This window comes from Nilaparvata lugens, chromosome 3 (genome assembly GCF_014356525.2).
Source record: "Nilaparvata lugens isolate BPH chromosome 3, ASM1435652v1, whole genome shotgun sequence".
Taxonomy (NCBI): domain Eukaryota; kingdom Metazoa; phylum Arthropoda; class Insecta; order Hemiptera; family Delphacidae; genus Nilaparvata; species Nilaparvata lugens.
The window spans coordinates 73318756-73336504 of record NC_052506.1 but is presented as its reverse complement, the minus strand read 5'-3'; the positions used below and the strand labels follow the sequence as shown (position 1 = coordinate 73336504).

The window sequence follows — 17749 nt, the reverse complement described above, 5'->3', positions numbered from 1 at the left end:
TAGCTTTAAAATAACGCAAAACATCCGTCAAAATATGTGTTTTTATGCTTTTTCGAGAAAAGACTGACAACATTCAAACTTGGTGCAGAGGTTTAGGTAGGATCTAGGAATTTTGTGATAGAAGGACATAGATATTTCGTCAAAGATACGCCCAAAAACGCAATTTTCCAGCGTTTTTTAGCATGGGTTTTCATCTTTCAAATGTTTTGAAAGATGGGTTTTCATCAACCATCAAAGGTTTTCTCATTTTTTTTTCATAATCGATATAGAATGTCCAAATTTAGGTTTAACTGCAGTGGAAATAAATTGTATAAGGACTTGGGAATAAGTGTAATGATCCATATAGAAGTGTTTTTCTGTATTTTATCAGCTTTGCCGAGACCAAATTGACTGAGAACGTTCAAAATAGGTACAGAGGTCCATCTCATATTATATTATTTGCTTTGAAGTGATTTTTTTCAAGAAGAACAGGACTTGAAAAAGTAAACTCGAAACTCTATACACAGGTTCAGCTTAGCTAAGTTCAAACGTTGCTTAATTAAAGAGTTTGTTCCCCACAGTTTTTCATTGAGTTTGCAATGCATTTCTCTAAATTTCTCAAAGAAATATTTTTAATTGATAGGATTAGATACATAATTGAAATCAACCGGAGATTGAATCAAGCCTGGAAGACTCTTTTGACCTTGGATCGAAGGAAGTGCAAGCCAAATGGAAAATGCAGAATGCTGAGGAAACGCAGAAAAATGCTTGATAACTCATGAAAAACGCTGAAACCCGCCTTTTTTGGGTCGTATCATTGGTATTAGTTCAAAACCCTTTTAATACAATATTTCTACACCTCAGCTGAACTTCTCAACCAAATTCGAAAATTTGCTGTTTATCTGTTCTCCAAAAAGTTTAGAATACGCAGAAAATGCTAATTTTAGGTGTAAGTTGATTTTTTTGTTTAATCTCCACGGCAATCAAATCTCATTCGCCCCACCCGAAATCAAATCCTGGCTACGTGCCACCAGACTGATCAAATTATTTGCATCTCAAAACGCAAGAAGACAGAGACAGATGAAATTTTGTGTGTAGTAGTGGAGGTGATATTGTGGTAGATGATATTCATATCAAATAAAAATACTAGAAATTATCACAACTACCTACTTATTTCAAATAAATTAAAATAAATGGTTGTGAAATTTCTGCAACTGCAAAATATTGATAGAATGACATAATATAAAATAATTATCCAATGAAGTACCGTATATAATACTTTTTAATTTTTTTTTCAAAACATGAAAAATTGCGAAAGTAACAATAAATTGTTAATCTACATAAATACATTATTATTCATGAAAGAACACATGTTTTGTAATGTACAAAATTGTACAATGGAAGTGGGATAAACTATGGTAATGGTAAAACGATGTGTACGGTGTCAAACTATAGGATAACATTTTCACTACTGTCTTTGCAGAATGAGGAACAACACACACGATGAACTGTCCCTGCGGTCTTTGTGACATATTTTCGTGCCTGAAATGAAATAAAAATAAATTATTTTCAAAAACTCCAATTGATTGGAATGAAAGGAATACCACAAGGAATAACAGAAGTAATGAGTTATACAAAAATGTTGTCACACAATAGTCCAGTCACATATACATTGGTGCTTGCAATTAATATTGTAGTTCTGATTTTTTAATATATCTTTTGGATACATGAGAGAAGTCCATAACCAATTTCTTCAAGCAAAAGAAATTTCATTAATTTCCTTGTGATAGATACAGAACATCGTATTTTGGGTTCATTTTCCAGTTTTCAGCTATTTCTGCCAAATCCAGTAATCAGACAGAAAAATTGGTTTTCGCCCTTTTACAGATAAAATGGGATCATGCAGAACTCTCCATCTCCAATGAGTAATAATTTATCAAAAATGTGTAAAATTGAAAGAAAAAATCAATTCTGATGAATTTTAGGTTTTGATCAACAATATCTTCCGATTGTTACCATTTACATATATAATTCAAAATTCCTCTGGGAGTATTTTTGTGCTTTACAATCTAAGATCAGGTAGAGCGCTTCATCTCATATAGATTTCCAGGTACACCGGACAACAATGCTCATTGTATTGTGAAAAACACCTAATTTTCAGCTTCAACCATCATCACCAACTACATTGTCCAGCACAATGACAGAAGTTAATGATATTATGTTCTATGAGAATCATCTGTTAGATGCACTTAATTTCATTCCCTATTGGAGAGGCGCGCATAAGGACAACTCAAGGATCAAAATTTCAAACTCTTTGTCACCTTTAAATTTGGAAGAAAAATAGCACAAGGACTACTGTACCTTATTATTTTATCTACCAATGTTATTACATTAGTGTCATTTGCATTGTAAATAAAAATAAAAATAAATTTATAACTTTTGACACAATGCTCAGATTTCATCTTACTACACTTCATTCTTCTCGACTCGTCAAGGCGGTCCAACATCATGCATCATAAGTCAAATTCGGTTGAGAAATGGAAAAATTGTTGTTGAGTGTACTTAGCCCATATTCCAATACACAAAAAATGGCCAATTTCTATCTTTTATTGCAAAAAATAGCAGGTAGAACAATTTGAAATGAATTACCTCTCACTCATTGCAAGCTTTTATTCATGAGACTGGGAATTATGAATTTACCATGTATTTTCATATACACATGCTTGTTGTTTGTGAAGTCTAATTTAAATGTATTTTCCAGTCATAATAATGTCCACTCTCATTACACACTGAATTGATTAAAGATCTGAAATGAATTTTACTATTATAGATCTAGTCATACTAGTTTTAAGGCCTGAGTAAGCATATTTTACAATCACCTACCGTTAGGGAATTACTTGAGAAGGAATACAAGAGAAAAATTAAAAAGTTCCTATTGAAGAAATGTTTTTATAGTCTTGAACAGTATTTTAGCATTAGGTTGAACAGCATTGAATGATGTGATAATTTTTCATATAAAGTGGAAAGATGTGATTTTTAAGTAAATTTACAGTGCCTGTACAATATTTTATATAATGTGTCTTGGGCAATGAATAGGCCTAAAATTTGAATTTGAGCGCGACCAGCTTTGTTAGTAGTTGTACAATAAACGTTTTTTTTAGTCTATAGCTGATTAATGTCTTCTTAGTTGTTAGGTGTGGTTTCTAATATTGACTCCACGAAATGGAAGTCGTTGAACAAATCGAAATTAATGGTCTACCGGCCCGTGTGTACCCAGGCTAACAAACAATTAGTAGGGAACATCTACAAAACCCAACCAATGGAGAATGGTCCTGTCTCAAAAATTTGTTTTGGAGACACCAACAATAATTATGAATGTTCCAGGCGGCCTCCAATAGGAGATCAAGGCAGTATTCTACTGTTAGAATGCAAAACTCTAAAAACTCTAAAAAAGTAAATTCGTGTGGCTTTTGTTGGTGGGGAGTCTCTTGCGGGAAGGTCTCACCGCCTGAATATATTTAAGCCGTCAATGGGCCTTACGACTGTCTTACTTCAGCCAATACTTCAACAATTTAGCGTGCCCATCTGATAAAACGATAATGCGAAACTCTATTATTATTGGTATTGAAAGCAATTTGTAATTTGCATACAGCATCGACAGGAAAACAAACATGATTTGATAGGTTGATAATTACAAGAAAGCTCACCTGATAATTGATACGGTGATCACCAGCCATAAACTAGCAAGATAGACCTAGCAGAAAGTTTCAACCATAGCTCAATCAGCCTGTTATTCTCTGAAAAAAGAAAAATAACTGTTTCTAGACCTGCTAAGAGTTTATATGACAATACAGTAGGCTACCTGTATCATACGTATTCAATGATTCTTTTATAAAATCCGTTCTCAAAACCTATTTTTTGGATTTGGTTTTGAGGTGTTCAATCCTGAGTGAGACAGGAGTCAGGTGTTATAACGTAAAGCTTTATATGCAACCTAAAGCATGCTATATAATGCAAAGCCTATAAAGAGCAAAAAAGAAAAGATTGATTCTTTATTGATTGATACACTAAGTACATCATCAAAATGGTACGAAAAGAAAATATAAGTTAACATTGTGCTATTCCTCTCCCAGATTTAGTTAAGGTTAGACACATAGTCCAAAATAGGTTAAGTCTTGTAGTTGTTCACTACAAGATAATAGGTAACTTAGATGATAGGTAACTTGTATTGTTCAATATTCTGACAAATTCTACTCCTCCATCAACTTCTAAAATGCAATAGGCTACTTGCCCTACTTCAATAAACTCTATTGAAAAAATAGAAGATGCATAGCCTATAGATTACATTTTGATCTTGTTCAATGGCTATTAAATATGTTTGTATTAATTTTGTTTATCTTTAGATTGACTAATAACTACTGTATTCCTAGCCTACTTTATTTCTGTAGGCTGAAAGATACAGCAGATTATAATAATCCTAATTTTATTATTTACATGTGTTATCAATATTTTTTAGTGGGTAGGTAGCCTATTCAGTAATTCAGTATATTCAGTCCATGACCGGCAGTCGCCAGACAGACTTCGTCAAAATATAAAACAATCAAAACACAAATAAAGAGATGGCCGCAGATAGGTTGTTTCGTGTGGCTCTGTAGATGGACTGCCATAGTAACTCATTAAACAATCTCAAACTGGTCTACAAGTCCACTGGTCTCATCATCTCTCAATGAGTAGAGAGGGTAGTTGATAAGTTTTTCTCGAACCAGCCTACAAAACTTCCCATACTCCAGCTCACGAACACAAATTGACAGTCTGTTAAAAATTTTTAGCATCCAATTATTCAATATAACAGTATCTAAGTTTTCTAATCAGGTCCCGATATTTTGTAGCCTATCTGAGTATGGATAGGCAAAAATTTTAAGTGACAAGCATTTACGTTATTACTTATCCAGTGTACCGTAAGTTATTCGCCACGGTCCATAGATCGGGGAATCGTTTGGTTTTATTAAAATTAAAAGTGACTGTTCTGTATAATTAGGAATACTTGCTTTGAAGGTACATTTCAAATGTTAAAATTAAAAAATTATTTCAAATAGGGCCTAGGCAATATTATTTTAATCTTACCTGGTACAGTGATGAATAGCCTTATCATACTATTAATCGTTTCAACTTTCTGTTTTAAACGAATTCATCAATATTATGTCTTTGTGTTTGATAAGTCTTCTGCTAAAGAAGGGCTTATTTATAAGAATAAACCTACCAAGTTATGAATAATTTTGTATCTACTGTACTTTGTTACATCTTAACCTGACTGTTCAGTTTGTTGATAAAACATAACCTATTACCTATACCTAATCTCCTTCTTACAATCATGCTAAACATAACCTGAAAAATGATCAGTAGAAGTTTTAAACCGTTATGTTGGTCAAGCTGGTTACGTTTGGTCTATTTGCGTTTTCTCTTTCGTTAAGATCATTCCCTTTCGTTGAACAGCTGCTGCATTGAGTTTTTGAGGTTGTAAATTTGTTGTTCACAATATTCTAAAATTTTATTCTGGTGAGTTATTTTGTTTGTTTTAATGGGGTTTTATTACTTTTTTTTAGGTATATTTATCTAAATCTCCCAAGAAATTAGCTCTTACAAAATGATGATTGTGACAAGCGTTGCCTGCCGTAAGACAAAACTAACCTCTAGCCTATCAGGAATAGACTGATTTAATATTATCTTGGAATAATTCTGTTAGCCTACGTTGTAGAACATTAATATTGGTTTAAAACTCTTTAAACTATGAAATTTCTTGCAAATATAAATTTCTAAATGTTTTGAAACAATATTTATTATTATTCATATTTTTCTTAGAATGAAAAACATTTTTTGAACGTTGTTACATCGACTTGGTAACAATAGTAAAAATATTATTCAGAATAAAACTAGATGAATAGCACTTAATCTTTCCAATATGTTAGAAAATTTTAAAACAAGATTTTGAGTATGTTTTAAGAAAGTTGGACTTCATTATTTAAGCTACCGTACCATAAACACCAGGCATGATTCAAGATTTGATTATTGTCAGTACATTAAAAACAAAATATGCATTTAATGCAAAACATCGTCAAAAAAATACAAGCAATAACAAATTTAGCAACATCAATTTATCACCGGTCATAAAATTAACATCACATTGTCAAGTCTATCATACAATAAGAAAAGAAGTAAATTAGAACAAATTTAACAACATCAATATATCACAAGTCATAGAATTACATCACATTATCAAGTACTGTAGCTTACATTTTATACTGTAAGGCAGCCGTCAATTAAAAATTTTTTCACACAAATGCTTTTACTGTCTAATCTCAAGCTCTTAATTATTTCAACTGGTAAATTATTACAAATTTAAAAAACTATTCAATATCATGTGGTAGTTATACTGTGTCACTCTGTATGCTGTAGCTTGTTTAGTATAATGTCTGTGCAAATTACTATTAATTGGAAAACTGGATAAATGTTTCTTTGTGTACCGTTCATTAAGAATTCAAAAGCATACATTGCAGTAATTGTCATAATTCTGAGGTTCTTATCAACGGTATACAATGGGTTCTACTATTTTTATTATAGATTACTCTAATAGCTCTCTTTTGTAATATTAAAAGTCTCTTCACATTTGAATCTCTTCCTGATGTAACTATGTCATATGCCAAATGAGACTGAATAGAAGCATAGCCTAGTAAACAGCAATCAACACATCAAGACTTAACAATATGCCTTGATCTGCTAAGCATAAAAATACCTCTAGATACCTTACTACACAGTAAGCTGACATTTTTTACCACTTAAAATTATTTTGTAGTGTGATGCCTAGAAACTTTACATGATTAATTTCACATCTTCTACTCAAATCAAATTCTAACAACTGTGTTTTATCTTTGTTGAGACAAAGATAGTCTGCAGCTGTCCAGTCCTCAATAGATGTGTCGATAAAATGCAGGATAATCATGTTGTCTAATAATTTCTCACACTTAACTTGTATCGCTAGTTTATCAGCAAACATAAACGCCCTGACTTCACTACTACTAATTGCTGCTGGCAAGTCATTTGAATAAACAATAAAGAGTATGGGCCCAAGTGTAGAGTCCAGGGGTACACCTGATTCAACTTTAAGAAAATTAGAGAAAGAATCATTGTGAATAACTGTCTGAAATCTATCACTTAAGACATTATCAGCTTCATAGATAAATCATCAGACTCATAAAAGCTGAGTTTTTGTATCAGAATAACATGTGAAATGGTAACCTATCAAAAGCTTTTGACTTGTCATAAGAGCTTATCGTGACTTCAATTTTTCCATCTAGCCAACTAATTTTATTCCTCAAGAACTCCGAGGTAGCAGTATGAGTACCTCTATTGCTTCTTTATCAAAATCAAATCAAAATTTTTTATTCACAATACAAACAGTTGAGGGTCCTGCCAAACCCAAAGGTTTTTCGGAGGGTGCCCAGTTACAGGAAAAAAATGAGTTACAAAAGATAAATAAACTTAGACAAAATAAATATTAAATTCAAAGATTTTAAGTAAAAAATGAAAGAAAACTAATACAAAATGCAAAAATAAAATAAGAAATATACATCAGATATTGATACAGAATTAAATAAAAAAGGGAAAAATGAAAATTTATTAGAAAGGAATGAAATGATAAGGAAATGGGAAAAATTGTTTTACACAAGTAATAGTACATTTTTATTGTTGAGGCAGGCGGCAGTGACAATAAAAGGAAAATTTTAAAACTTCAGCCAGCAAAAATTGAAAAATTCTAATAATGTAAGCATATGCTGTCATTTTTTTAACTTGATGTTTCTTAAATTAGGTGTACGTGTAATATTATTAGTTTTATAAATTGATTGTGCTGTTATTATTGAGATACATCACATCCTTCTTAGAGTAATCACGAATATTAGGAGGTAGTCTGTTAAATAAGTAGGGAATTACATAATGTAGGGATCTTCTACCATAAATATTATTGAATGTGGGTACTACATATATTGACGGAGATCTTAAATTGTAGGGTGAGGGAGGAGCAAGGAGTCTATAGTATAAATTTTCTTTGTGGAGTATTACAATTTTGAAAAGATAGAAATGTTTGGGCGGTAAGGTATGATAGAATATTTGTAAGCTACGTGGTTGTATGGATCAATATTATTAACATAAGGAATTCTGGTAGTTATACATTTTAATGTTCTTAATTGTATTCGTTCAACTCTAGATAAAAGATAATTGGCTGCACTTCCCCATGATTCAATGCCATATCTAATTATTGGTTCCGTCAAGGACCTATAAATCAGATATAAGCAGTAAGGGGTGATATTTTTATGCAAATAAAATACTTTTGCGTTAAGCGCTTGAAGTTTTTTTGAAATGTAGTCTATGTGAGGACACCATCTCAGGCTGCTATTGATTATAATGCCAAGGTAACGGGTACTATTTACTAAAATAAGAGACGGACAAGTGCAGATCTGAGAAGCATTCGCATGAAGGCAATGACAGTCGTGGCTTAATACAGTTGGATTTACGTTGCATCTTAGATGTGGAGATTTGAAGTGCATTAGTACAGTTTTTTCCTGTTGATTATGAGATTTCTGTCATGTGACCATTTAATAATTCTGTTGTAATCAAACTGTATTAATTGTTCAGCCACTTTTGAATTCTTATGTCCAACGATCAGAGCTGTATCGTCAGCATACATTAATACTTCTCCATGTCTGATTACTTTGGAAATTGAATTTACATAGATATTGTACAAAATGGGACCTAAAATGCTTCCCTGCGGAACTCCAAAATTGTCACATTTATATAACCCACTGTGATTGCCCCCTAGGTTGACCATGAAGTGTCTATCACTCAAATAGCTCTCTTACAATTTCAATACATTGCCAGTAATTCCAATATTAAGTAATTCTTCAAGAAGTATCCTATGATGAAGTGTATCAAATGCTTTTGAATAATCTATGAATAGCGCAAGAACATGATATCTGTCATTCAGGAGAGTTTTTATTTTGTGTAAAATTTACTAGAAGTGACTCAGTGCATTTTCCTTTTTGGAATCCATACTGATAATTAGAAATAATAGTGTTTCTGGAGTATGTATTTATTTAATTGTGTTAATAAATATTTTTCAAAAAATTTTCTCTGGTAGGCCTACTGACAATTTAGAGATTGGTCTGTAGTTATTGAAGTTATCACGTGCACCAGATTTATGAATTGGTTTAACAATTGAATTTTTCGGGGAGTCGGGGAAAATGCCTTTTAAAATAGATAGGTTGATCATGTGGCAAAGAGGAGTGCAGAGATAGTCTTCAAGGGTTTGCAATTCCAATACTCCTATACCATCAAATCCAGGGGATTTGTTTTTATCCATTTCATGAACTATTTGTTTGATGTCTTGAATAGTAGCTTGTCTTAGATAAAAGTTGTGATTAGGTGGGATTGAAACAGTCATCAAGAATTATTGGACATAAATGGGAAGTATTTCTAATATTTGTTATGAAAGAATCCGCGAAGGCTGAGTAAATTTGGTCTGGATTTGAGAATTTGTGAGAGAAATCTTGAAGGATTCTACTATCTGAGACGTCATATGATCGTCCTAAAATACCTACCATTTATACACTTCCATTTCTTCCTGATATTGTTTTTTGAATCATTGAAGCTTTTTATTATATAAGTTCGTTTAGCAAGTGTGATATCATTATTGAGTTTGTTCCTATAAACTTGATAGCCTAATCATTTTTGTACGCAGTATTCGTAGGGTTGCTTTTGGAACGCCTAAATAAGATATCTCTTATTTTAAGCTTATTATATAGTTCAGTTATTTTTAAAATCATTGGAATGATTGGTTTTAATACGAATAATTTTCTCAGATTGTTTTGTTGCACTATCAAAATTTAATTTAATCATGTCATATACCAAATTGGGAGAGGAAGGTAATTGACAACTATTCCATTCACTTTGTTTTAATAAAGATATACGTTTTCTCTTATCTATGATAGTTTTGAATACTTTTTGGTCATGATTGGGTTTCGATTGTGGGTTGCAATGAATTTTGCAGCCAATGATATAATGATCGGAGATCTTTAAATTGATGACTCCGGTATGAGAAATAAAATTACTATTAAGACGTAAGAATAAATTATCAATACAAGTTTGAGTGAGCAAACTTTGTCTGAGCTCTTCTCTTGTGACAGTAGAAATACCTTTTTTGCAACCATAAGAAAAAAGCATTGATTCGTATAACTGTAAAAATTGATCATTGGATTTAAGAATATCTAGGTTCGCATCACCGCTAATGATAAGATTAGCTGTATTATCAACCTCAAGAATTAACTGCTCTAGATCAGTAATGAAATTATCTTTATGAAAACTGTGTGGTCTATACAAACTTATTATATTAAGAGTCAGGTTATTAACATTGAAATTAAGCATAATATATTCTAGATTTTCTGAACTGTAATTGATAGATACTTCCTTGAAATTAATATTTTTTTTATAAAAGCAACAAGGTCATGATATTTATTTGAAAAAGGCTACTTAGGTCAGGATCAATATTGATTTCTGATAACAAAATAATATCGATATTCGCATTATAGATAGCTACAGTAAGTTCGTCAAAATTCTGTCGCAATGATCTAATATTAAGGTAGATAATTTTGAAAGTAGTCAAATTTCCAAATTGACTATTTGTAAAAAGTAAGTTGGTTTCAAAATATTGCATAATTTGATTATACAGTATAATCTCAAAAATCTTTGCAATTATAGGTATAATAGACACTGGCCTATTATTATTTTAGTCAAGAGGTGAACTCATGGAATCTCGTGAGGAATCACTTTAACTGATTTTAAGCATTTAGGAAAACTTTCACAATACACATATTGAAAAGGTTACTCAAAACTTGAAGCAGTTTTGGGCAAATGCCTGTTGTTTTTATCTGGATTGTATTTGCGTATGAATAAATAAATAAATGAAACATCACAAATAAATAGTGCGGTCAATTTTATTACAGACGAATTCAAGCAATAAATATCTAGACAAGCGTAGTAAGAGACAATATAGCATTATACACTTGCTCCATACTAATGTATAAAAAAAGAATGTATAATGTATACTATCGCACCGCGTCAGCACCGTCACCGTGTTTGTTGCCCGAGCCGTCACCGACTACATAGTTCAGTTTACATTTGACGGTGACGGTGCGACCTCGTTTAGAGTGAGAAACTTATTGAAGAGATACGAAATTTTCCAGTTTTGTTCGATCAAAATCATGAAGAATGTGGTTGAAAGGAAAAATAAGTTGAACCAAAAGTAAAAGTAGAACCAAATAAGTTATGCCAAAGTTATAATAGACATCTTTTTCTATATATATAATAAGAGAGAGTAGGGTTGTGTTTGTTCGTGTGTTCGTTTGTTCGCATCAAAACATGTCAACTTGTGGATTGCATACCGGAAAAAAGGGAATGATTTAGATCTCCAAATTTTGCACTTAGATTCTAAAAATATCAGTCTCGTGCACCTGGAAGCCCAAATTTTAATTTTCCTTCTAGATTTTTCAGAATTAATGTTTAAATTTCATTAATGGTACATTCGATTTCATTAGAAAATCACCAAATCACATGGTCGAAATTAAAAAAATGAACATCTGTTTCTATATTACTTTCTACCTGAAAAACATAGTTTTTTAAACTTCGTTTTCCTGATGCAATGTTTAGGCCTACAAGTGAAATGGATTATTAATTTTTCAGCTAGAACAATTTTTGGGACAAAGTGCTAAATAAACGTCTACAGTTTCATCAGTGCTGTATCGGCAATATGAAAACGCATGCAGTTAATATGTCTTTGAATGAAGGTGTTGTTATTTACATAAAGAAATTATATTCTTCCATTTTTATTTAATTAAAATTTCAAAATTATTTGAGCCCTGATAGAATGACTGACTCACAGTCAGTCGAAAATTTTAATATTGGAATGAGTGGTATTTTGGCAAGCTGAGCAAAAAAATACGGTCATATGCACCTTTTCGTTACATCTTCAAATGAAAAATGAGTTTTGTGGGTTGTCAAAACTCCCTCTGAAAGGGAAACTATTCAACTTATTCTATCTTTTAGTAAAATAACAATGATCATCCATCCATGATCCATGTATCATCTTCTATACTATAATAAAGGAAAGAACTGGATTATAAACGTAGCCTATACAGGTGTAAAGTATAGGGAAATTATGTTTGACGCATTATCACGTCAGAACTACTGGACTGATTAACTTGAAATTTTGCATATAGATTCTTGCTTAACCGAGGGTGGATATAGACCAATTTTAAATTCTTCAAGATTTGATTACATCAAGTTTTCAGTTTGTCTAGTTTTCAATTATTTGTCATGCTTCCAGTTTGTATGGAAGCAGCAGAAGATTTCTCTTAAAAGGGAAATTAGAAGATAGGTATGATTGGGGATCCTTTTTGAATGATAAAAACAGGTTTTCCGTCACACCCAAATTTTTTCCGCCATTTTGAATCCAACTTCTTTTTTTAATTGAAAGGTGGTCATACTGATTTACTTGAAATGCAGCATATAAATTCTTAATCAACCAAGGATTCTTATAGGCCTATTTTGAATTCTTCTAGATTTCATTACGTCAAGTTTTAAGAAAGACCCTTGCGAAGCACGGGTTACCTGCTAGTAATATAATAAAATAAACAACAAAAACTATAAAATAATGAACCCGTGACTTGAGCCTTAAATTTTAAATTCAAAACTAATAACGTGTAGATGCAGAAGGCAGAAGATTACAATTTTATTGCTGATATATATTTCCGATACATGACTGATGATGGTATTGTTATGCACCAGCACTATGATTCTCATCTTCTGTGTCTACAGGTAATTAGTTTAAAATTCAAAAATATAAATTTAAATCGGATGTAACAAGCTTTTAATAGTGTTATATATTATAAACAATAGTTTAACACAATCAGAAATCAGACCACAGTAGTACTACAGAACTGAGGCTGTCGCACGGATAAGTGTGTTCTCCTACCATCATCACCGTGTCGTGGGCTTAGCTCGGCCGTACGTTGGCGCGGGCTCGGTGCGGTTGTATGTGTCCCAGCCTTTAGGATCATTTAGTATGAAATTGTCAAGATAAATAGAAACATCCTTAACAGAAGTAGGTACACTCTGACCAATATTACTTACACTATGAATAAAGAAAATCATTAAAACCACCAGCTGTTTGACAATCATTTACATTAACATTATTCAAATCATCTTATTGAGATTTTCTTTCACAATAGACCATAATTTTTTGGGTGTATTTTTACTTTCCTTGCCCTATTACCATAGGTAAGGAAAGTATTGCTTTCCGAAAAAAAAATAAGGTACCCCAATTTCTAAATTTCTATCTCATCTCCAAATTAACGGAAAGACGTGAAATTTGGAACTTAAGGTCCTTATAATACAAGGATCTGACACGAACAATTTTGATCAAATTCAAGATGGCGGCTAAAATGGTGAAAATGTTGTCAAAAACAGGGTTTTTCGCGATTTTCTCAAAAACGGCTCCAACGATTTTGATAAAATTTATACCTCAAATAGAATTGATGAGCTCCATCAACTGCCACAAGTCCCATATCTGTAAAAATTTCAGGAGCTCCGCCCCATCTATGTAAAGTTTGATTTTAGATTCCCAATTATCAGGCTTCAGATGCAATTTAAACAAAAGAGTTTGAGCATGAAAATCTCTACAATTCTCTTCAATAACATTTCCAACTAAAATTGAAAATAAGCTCGAAATTTGAGAAAATGTGATTATTCAATTGCAAACTGTTGGCAACTGTTGATTCTATTAAATTATTCACTATGAAGAGATAGCAGACCTCGTGTTTCTCCAGCGTTATTGTTCTGTCACCAGCTGGCTCAGATCTTTGAATAGTAGACTTGAGATGCGCGTGAACACTAGCGTAAGGTGATTAATTTTCATAACGGCAACGAAAGTTGTGTGAGTGTACTACACCAGGTTTTTTGCTTTTAATACACGGTCTCAATTATAATCGAATTTAGCCTTCCTTACAGTTTTTCTAAACGAATTTTCAAGTTCATTATACCTACCCTTAAAATGATGAAGACCTGACTCGTTTGAACAACTCATACATAAGTAAGCATTGATTCTTCAATTGTCTGATATCATTACCATCATCTTCGGGTATGGGTTTAGTTTGTTTGTTTTTTCTGTTCATGTTGTTCCCACGAACAGCTAAGGAAGTAGAGTCGACCCAGTCAGAGCCCCGCATGTCTAGGCTACAGTAGCTATATTACACACAGTATGGCCATTGGAATTTTTTTTTCCGGCCGCCGCCGCCATGAAGATTCCAAATATTTTAATTTTACAATGGAGCTTATATGGGATTATAAGTAAAATCGCTTGCTTTTACTTATTAAAGTATATATTTGTGATTATTAACTTCGATATAATTTCTTTCATGTTTTTTCTATATTCCCAATATAGTTTTGGAACTTGAAATAGTAAATCGTAGATAATAAGTAAAAATGAAAGGTAGGTAACGTAACCTGAAAGCTGAATTTCCAAAAAAAATACCATAAAACTTTTGAAATGTGTCATGATATTGTAATAAATTTTGTTCCATTGACAAATAATAAAGTTCTCATATCTATTTCTAGAAGCATGATGGAATTCTCATCACAATAGATTCCATAAAATTTAAATAGTTTGTTTTATTCAGCCAATAAGTCTGACGAAAATATTGTAAAGCACAACATAGAATATAAACTCTGGAAGAGCCAATTATTCTAGCCATAGTACTACTTGATGAATTTAATAAACATGTAAGAAATTTAAAAATAGCACACATAACCATTATTGTTTATATTTAGTGATATTTCTAATCTTAACCACTGCTCGTGGTAATGCAACTCGAAAATCATATCAATAACTATTGTACCAACATGTTATGGGTAGGGTACTCAGTACTGAAAAGAATCAATCAGAGAAGTCAAGACGTCTTTGATCAGCACTTAATCATGGTTAAATATTTCATAAAACGTTATATTCAATTGAGCCACAAAAAATATTTTGTAATTGGATTATTTGAAGTTCGATCCAATAAATGGGATGAGGAAGTACACAAAATTGAAATTTATCTTTCTACATATTTATATAGATCACTGGTTCCCAATAAGTTGTCCGCGAAAGCTCTAGAAGTGGTCCGCGAGGAGTCCGAGGGAAGGAAAATTGATGTTTTAAGCTTTATTAGTGTTTTTTAAAGTTATATTTTTTGTATGTATTAAAGTATAATCAATTCCTCTTCGAAAATGATATATCAAATATATCTTATGTTCATAATATGTTTCCAATCGGTAAAATAAGTGATAAGTTCCAAAAATGTCTAATGCTATAAGATGAGACTTGAAAGTTTGTTTGGAATTTTAATAGCGGATTTGTACCATGTGACCGAGCTAACCAATCAGAAGCGTGACAGTCAATGGCCATACTGTGGGTAATATAGTTCTGTAGTCTAGGCAAGCATTCTGTCTGAATGCTACAGGAGGGCCCCTGGTATCCTGCATACACCGTTAGAGACACCATATAAAAGGCCATCTACCCATCAGCACGGTCCACATCACACATTGGGTTCGCCTAAGAAGAAGTAAGAATATGGCCAAGGAAGGCCGACAGATAGAAAAAGAACGGCACACAGGCACACAGCTAAGTCAATGGAAAAATTGCCATTCTAGAAATGAAAAGTTCCAAAGCACATCAAGAAGGAGAAGAAGGGGACTTTGGAAAGTTGGTCAGTTTTAATGGCGTTCTACGACAAGTAGGGATAATGTGGGTGTATTCTGGTTTTCAACAAATTTTTGAGTCCAATGTTTAACTCAAAGCTCCCCCAACCCACTACTTTACTCAACTTACAACATAAAAAATCTTACTCTAGTTTCTCAAGTTATAGTTTACTGAAATTATTTACTTTAAAATAGAGGTGTTTTGAAACTAATATTCTTTTTGTGAAAAATACCTTTTTCTATTGTTTCAGAAAGAATAGAGGTTAGATCTGTCCGCTTAAGCCCGTAACCGGCTTAAGCTTTCTGCTTCCAATGTCGAATTGGACCAGGTCTTATAACCCTGGGAATCAAAATGGTAGCTATTATAGAACACAGCAGGATCAGCCCAACGCCTCAATGTCAACAGAGGCGAGTTGGCAGTATAATCAACACCTTTCAAACAGCCAGGTGACACATGATGAACAACAGAGAATGAATGGTTCTATTGGAAATGAACATAATGCTGACTTGATTCAGTACTGTAATGGGCTCCTGGACAAGGATATCTTGGAAAGAGCAGCTAACTCAAATTTGGTAGCCACAGCTGGCGAGTTTGTACCATCTGGACAGTACTCTTACTATTACGTTCAAAACCCTGTTCAATCATTGGGTAAGTAAGGTTAATTTAATTGATTTAATTTTTCCAGTCGATATTAATATTAGGCTAATAATTATGTTGTAGGCTACTTATATGTATGTATGTAGGTTTATGTGTATTCATAATATAAATATGCTGTAATTCTTTTTTCATGTAATATATATGATGAATTGAATGTTTGCAAGGCTAATATAGGCTATAAGGCTATAGGCTAATAAGGCTATATATGTTGTAGGCTACTTATATGTATGTATGTAGGTCTATGTGTATTCATAATATAAATATGCTGTAATTTTTTTTCATGTAATGTATATGAAGAATAGAATGTTTGCAAGCCACAGGATGAAGTGAAGATAATTATTACATTGATGGCGAGTTCATTGCTAAAGTTTGCATAGCAAAACTAATTCAAATCTTTTATCCAAAATTTATTACAAATTGAGAATAAATAAATTGACAATGGGACGTATTATTATATTTTATTAAAATTAAAAAAAAATGATCTATTCTATAATAAAGGAACTGACTTATACATGTACGGGATAGGAAAATTATGTTTGACGCATCATCACGTCTGAACTTAATTGTAATAATCAACACTTAATTATTATAGTCTAAGGGCCACTGCTAACAAATATGTAACCTATAACACTAATATTGAATGTATAAGGAGACAGTTAATTTACATAGGTACTAAAATGATAAACCTTATTCCAAATCACTTTCTCATGTACAATAAGATCAGCGGAAAAATTAAACTGGATATAAAAAACTGACATACAGTAATTTATTCTTCCATTTAGATATATAAGACTCAAGATTTCTGCTCCAGCAGAAATTTTTTTTAGTTTTTTCATTAGTTTTTTTTTCATTTTTCAGTGGACTCGCTTACCTTTATTTTGCGTACCTATTCCTCTGCTTTTCTTCCTTCCCCCCATTTCTCCCTTCCCTTTTTTCCTCATCACTTCTCTTTTCTCTTCTTTGCCTGCCTATTACATGAAAACCAGAGTTGGCTAGGTATCTTCCTCTCTTTTTTTTCTCTTCTCAAATACACCCAATCATAAAGCCCATGGTTTTTTTTACATTTCTAATATTTTATTGTATTTTATTTGTTTTGTAATTCTTTGTCATTTTTTTGTCTTGTTTTGTGTGTTTTAATGAATTGAATAGAAAAACTACTGGACTGATTAACTTTAAATTTTGCATATAGATTCTTAATTAATCGATGATGGTTATAGGCCTATTTTCAATTCTTTTAAGATTTCATAAAGTAAAGTTTTCAGTTTGTCAAGT

General features: G+C 32.1%; 1 protein-coding gene and 1 long non-coding RNA gene across 3 annotated transcripts in view; one reads left to right on the top strand and one right to left on the bottom strand.

Moving 5' to 3' along the window:
- Positions 1 to 688: 688 nt before the first annotated feature.
- On the bottom strand, positions 689 to 5327 carry LOC120350567. Its single transcript, XR_005570893.1, has 3 exons — positions 5104 to 5327; positions 3687 to 3776; positions 689 to 1521 (listed from the first exon to the last, which is right to left on the bottom strand). It is a non-coding gene; the product is annotated as an uncharacterized LOC120350567 (long non-coding RNA).
- Positions 5328 to 5451: 124 nt separating this feature from the next.
- LOC111043615 (protein shuttle craft) overlaps positions 5452 to 17749 on the top strand; it is a 36265-nt gene continuing 23967 nt past the window's right edge. For both annotated transcript variants that reach the window (XM_039424512.1, XM_039424511.1), the window contains exons 1-2: positions 5452 to 5535; positions 16071 to 16468. In XM_039424512.1, the coding sequence (XP_039280446.1) occupies positions 16132 to 16468 (337 nt within the window). In that variant the 5' untranslated portion in view covers positions 5452 to 5535; positions 16071 to 16131. The remainder of the gene's footprint in view (positions 5536 to 16070; positions 16469 to 17749) is intronic.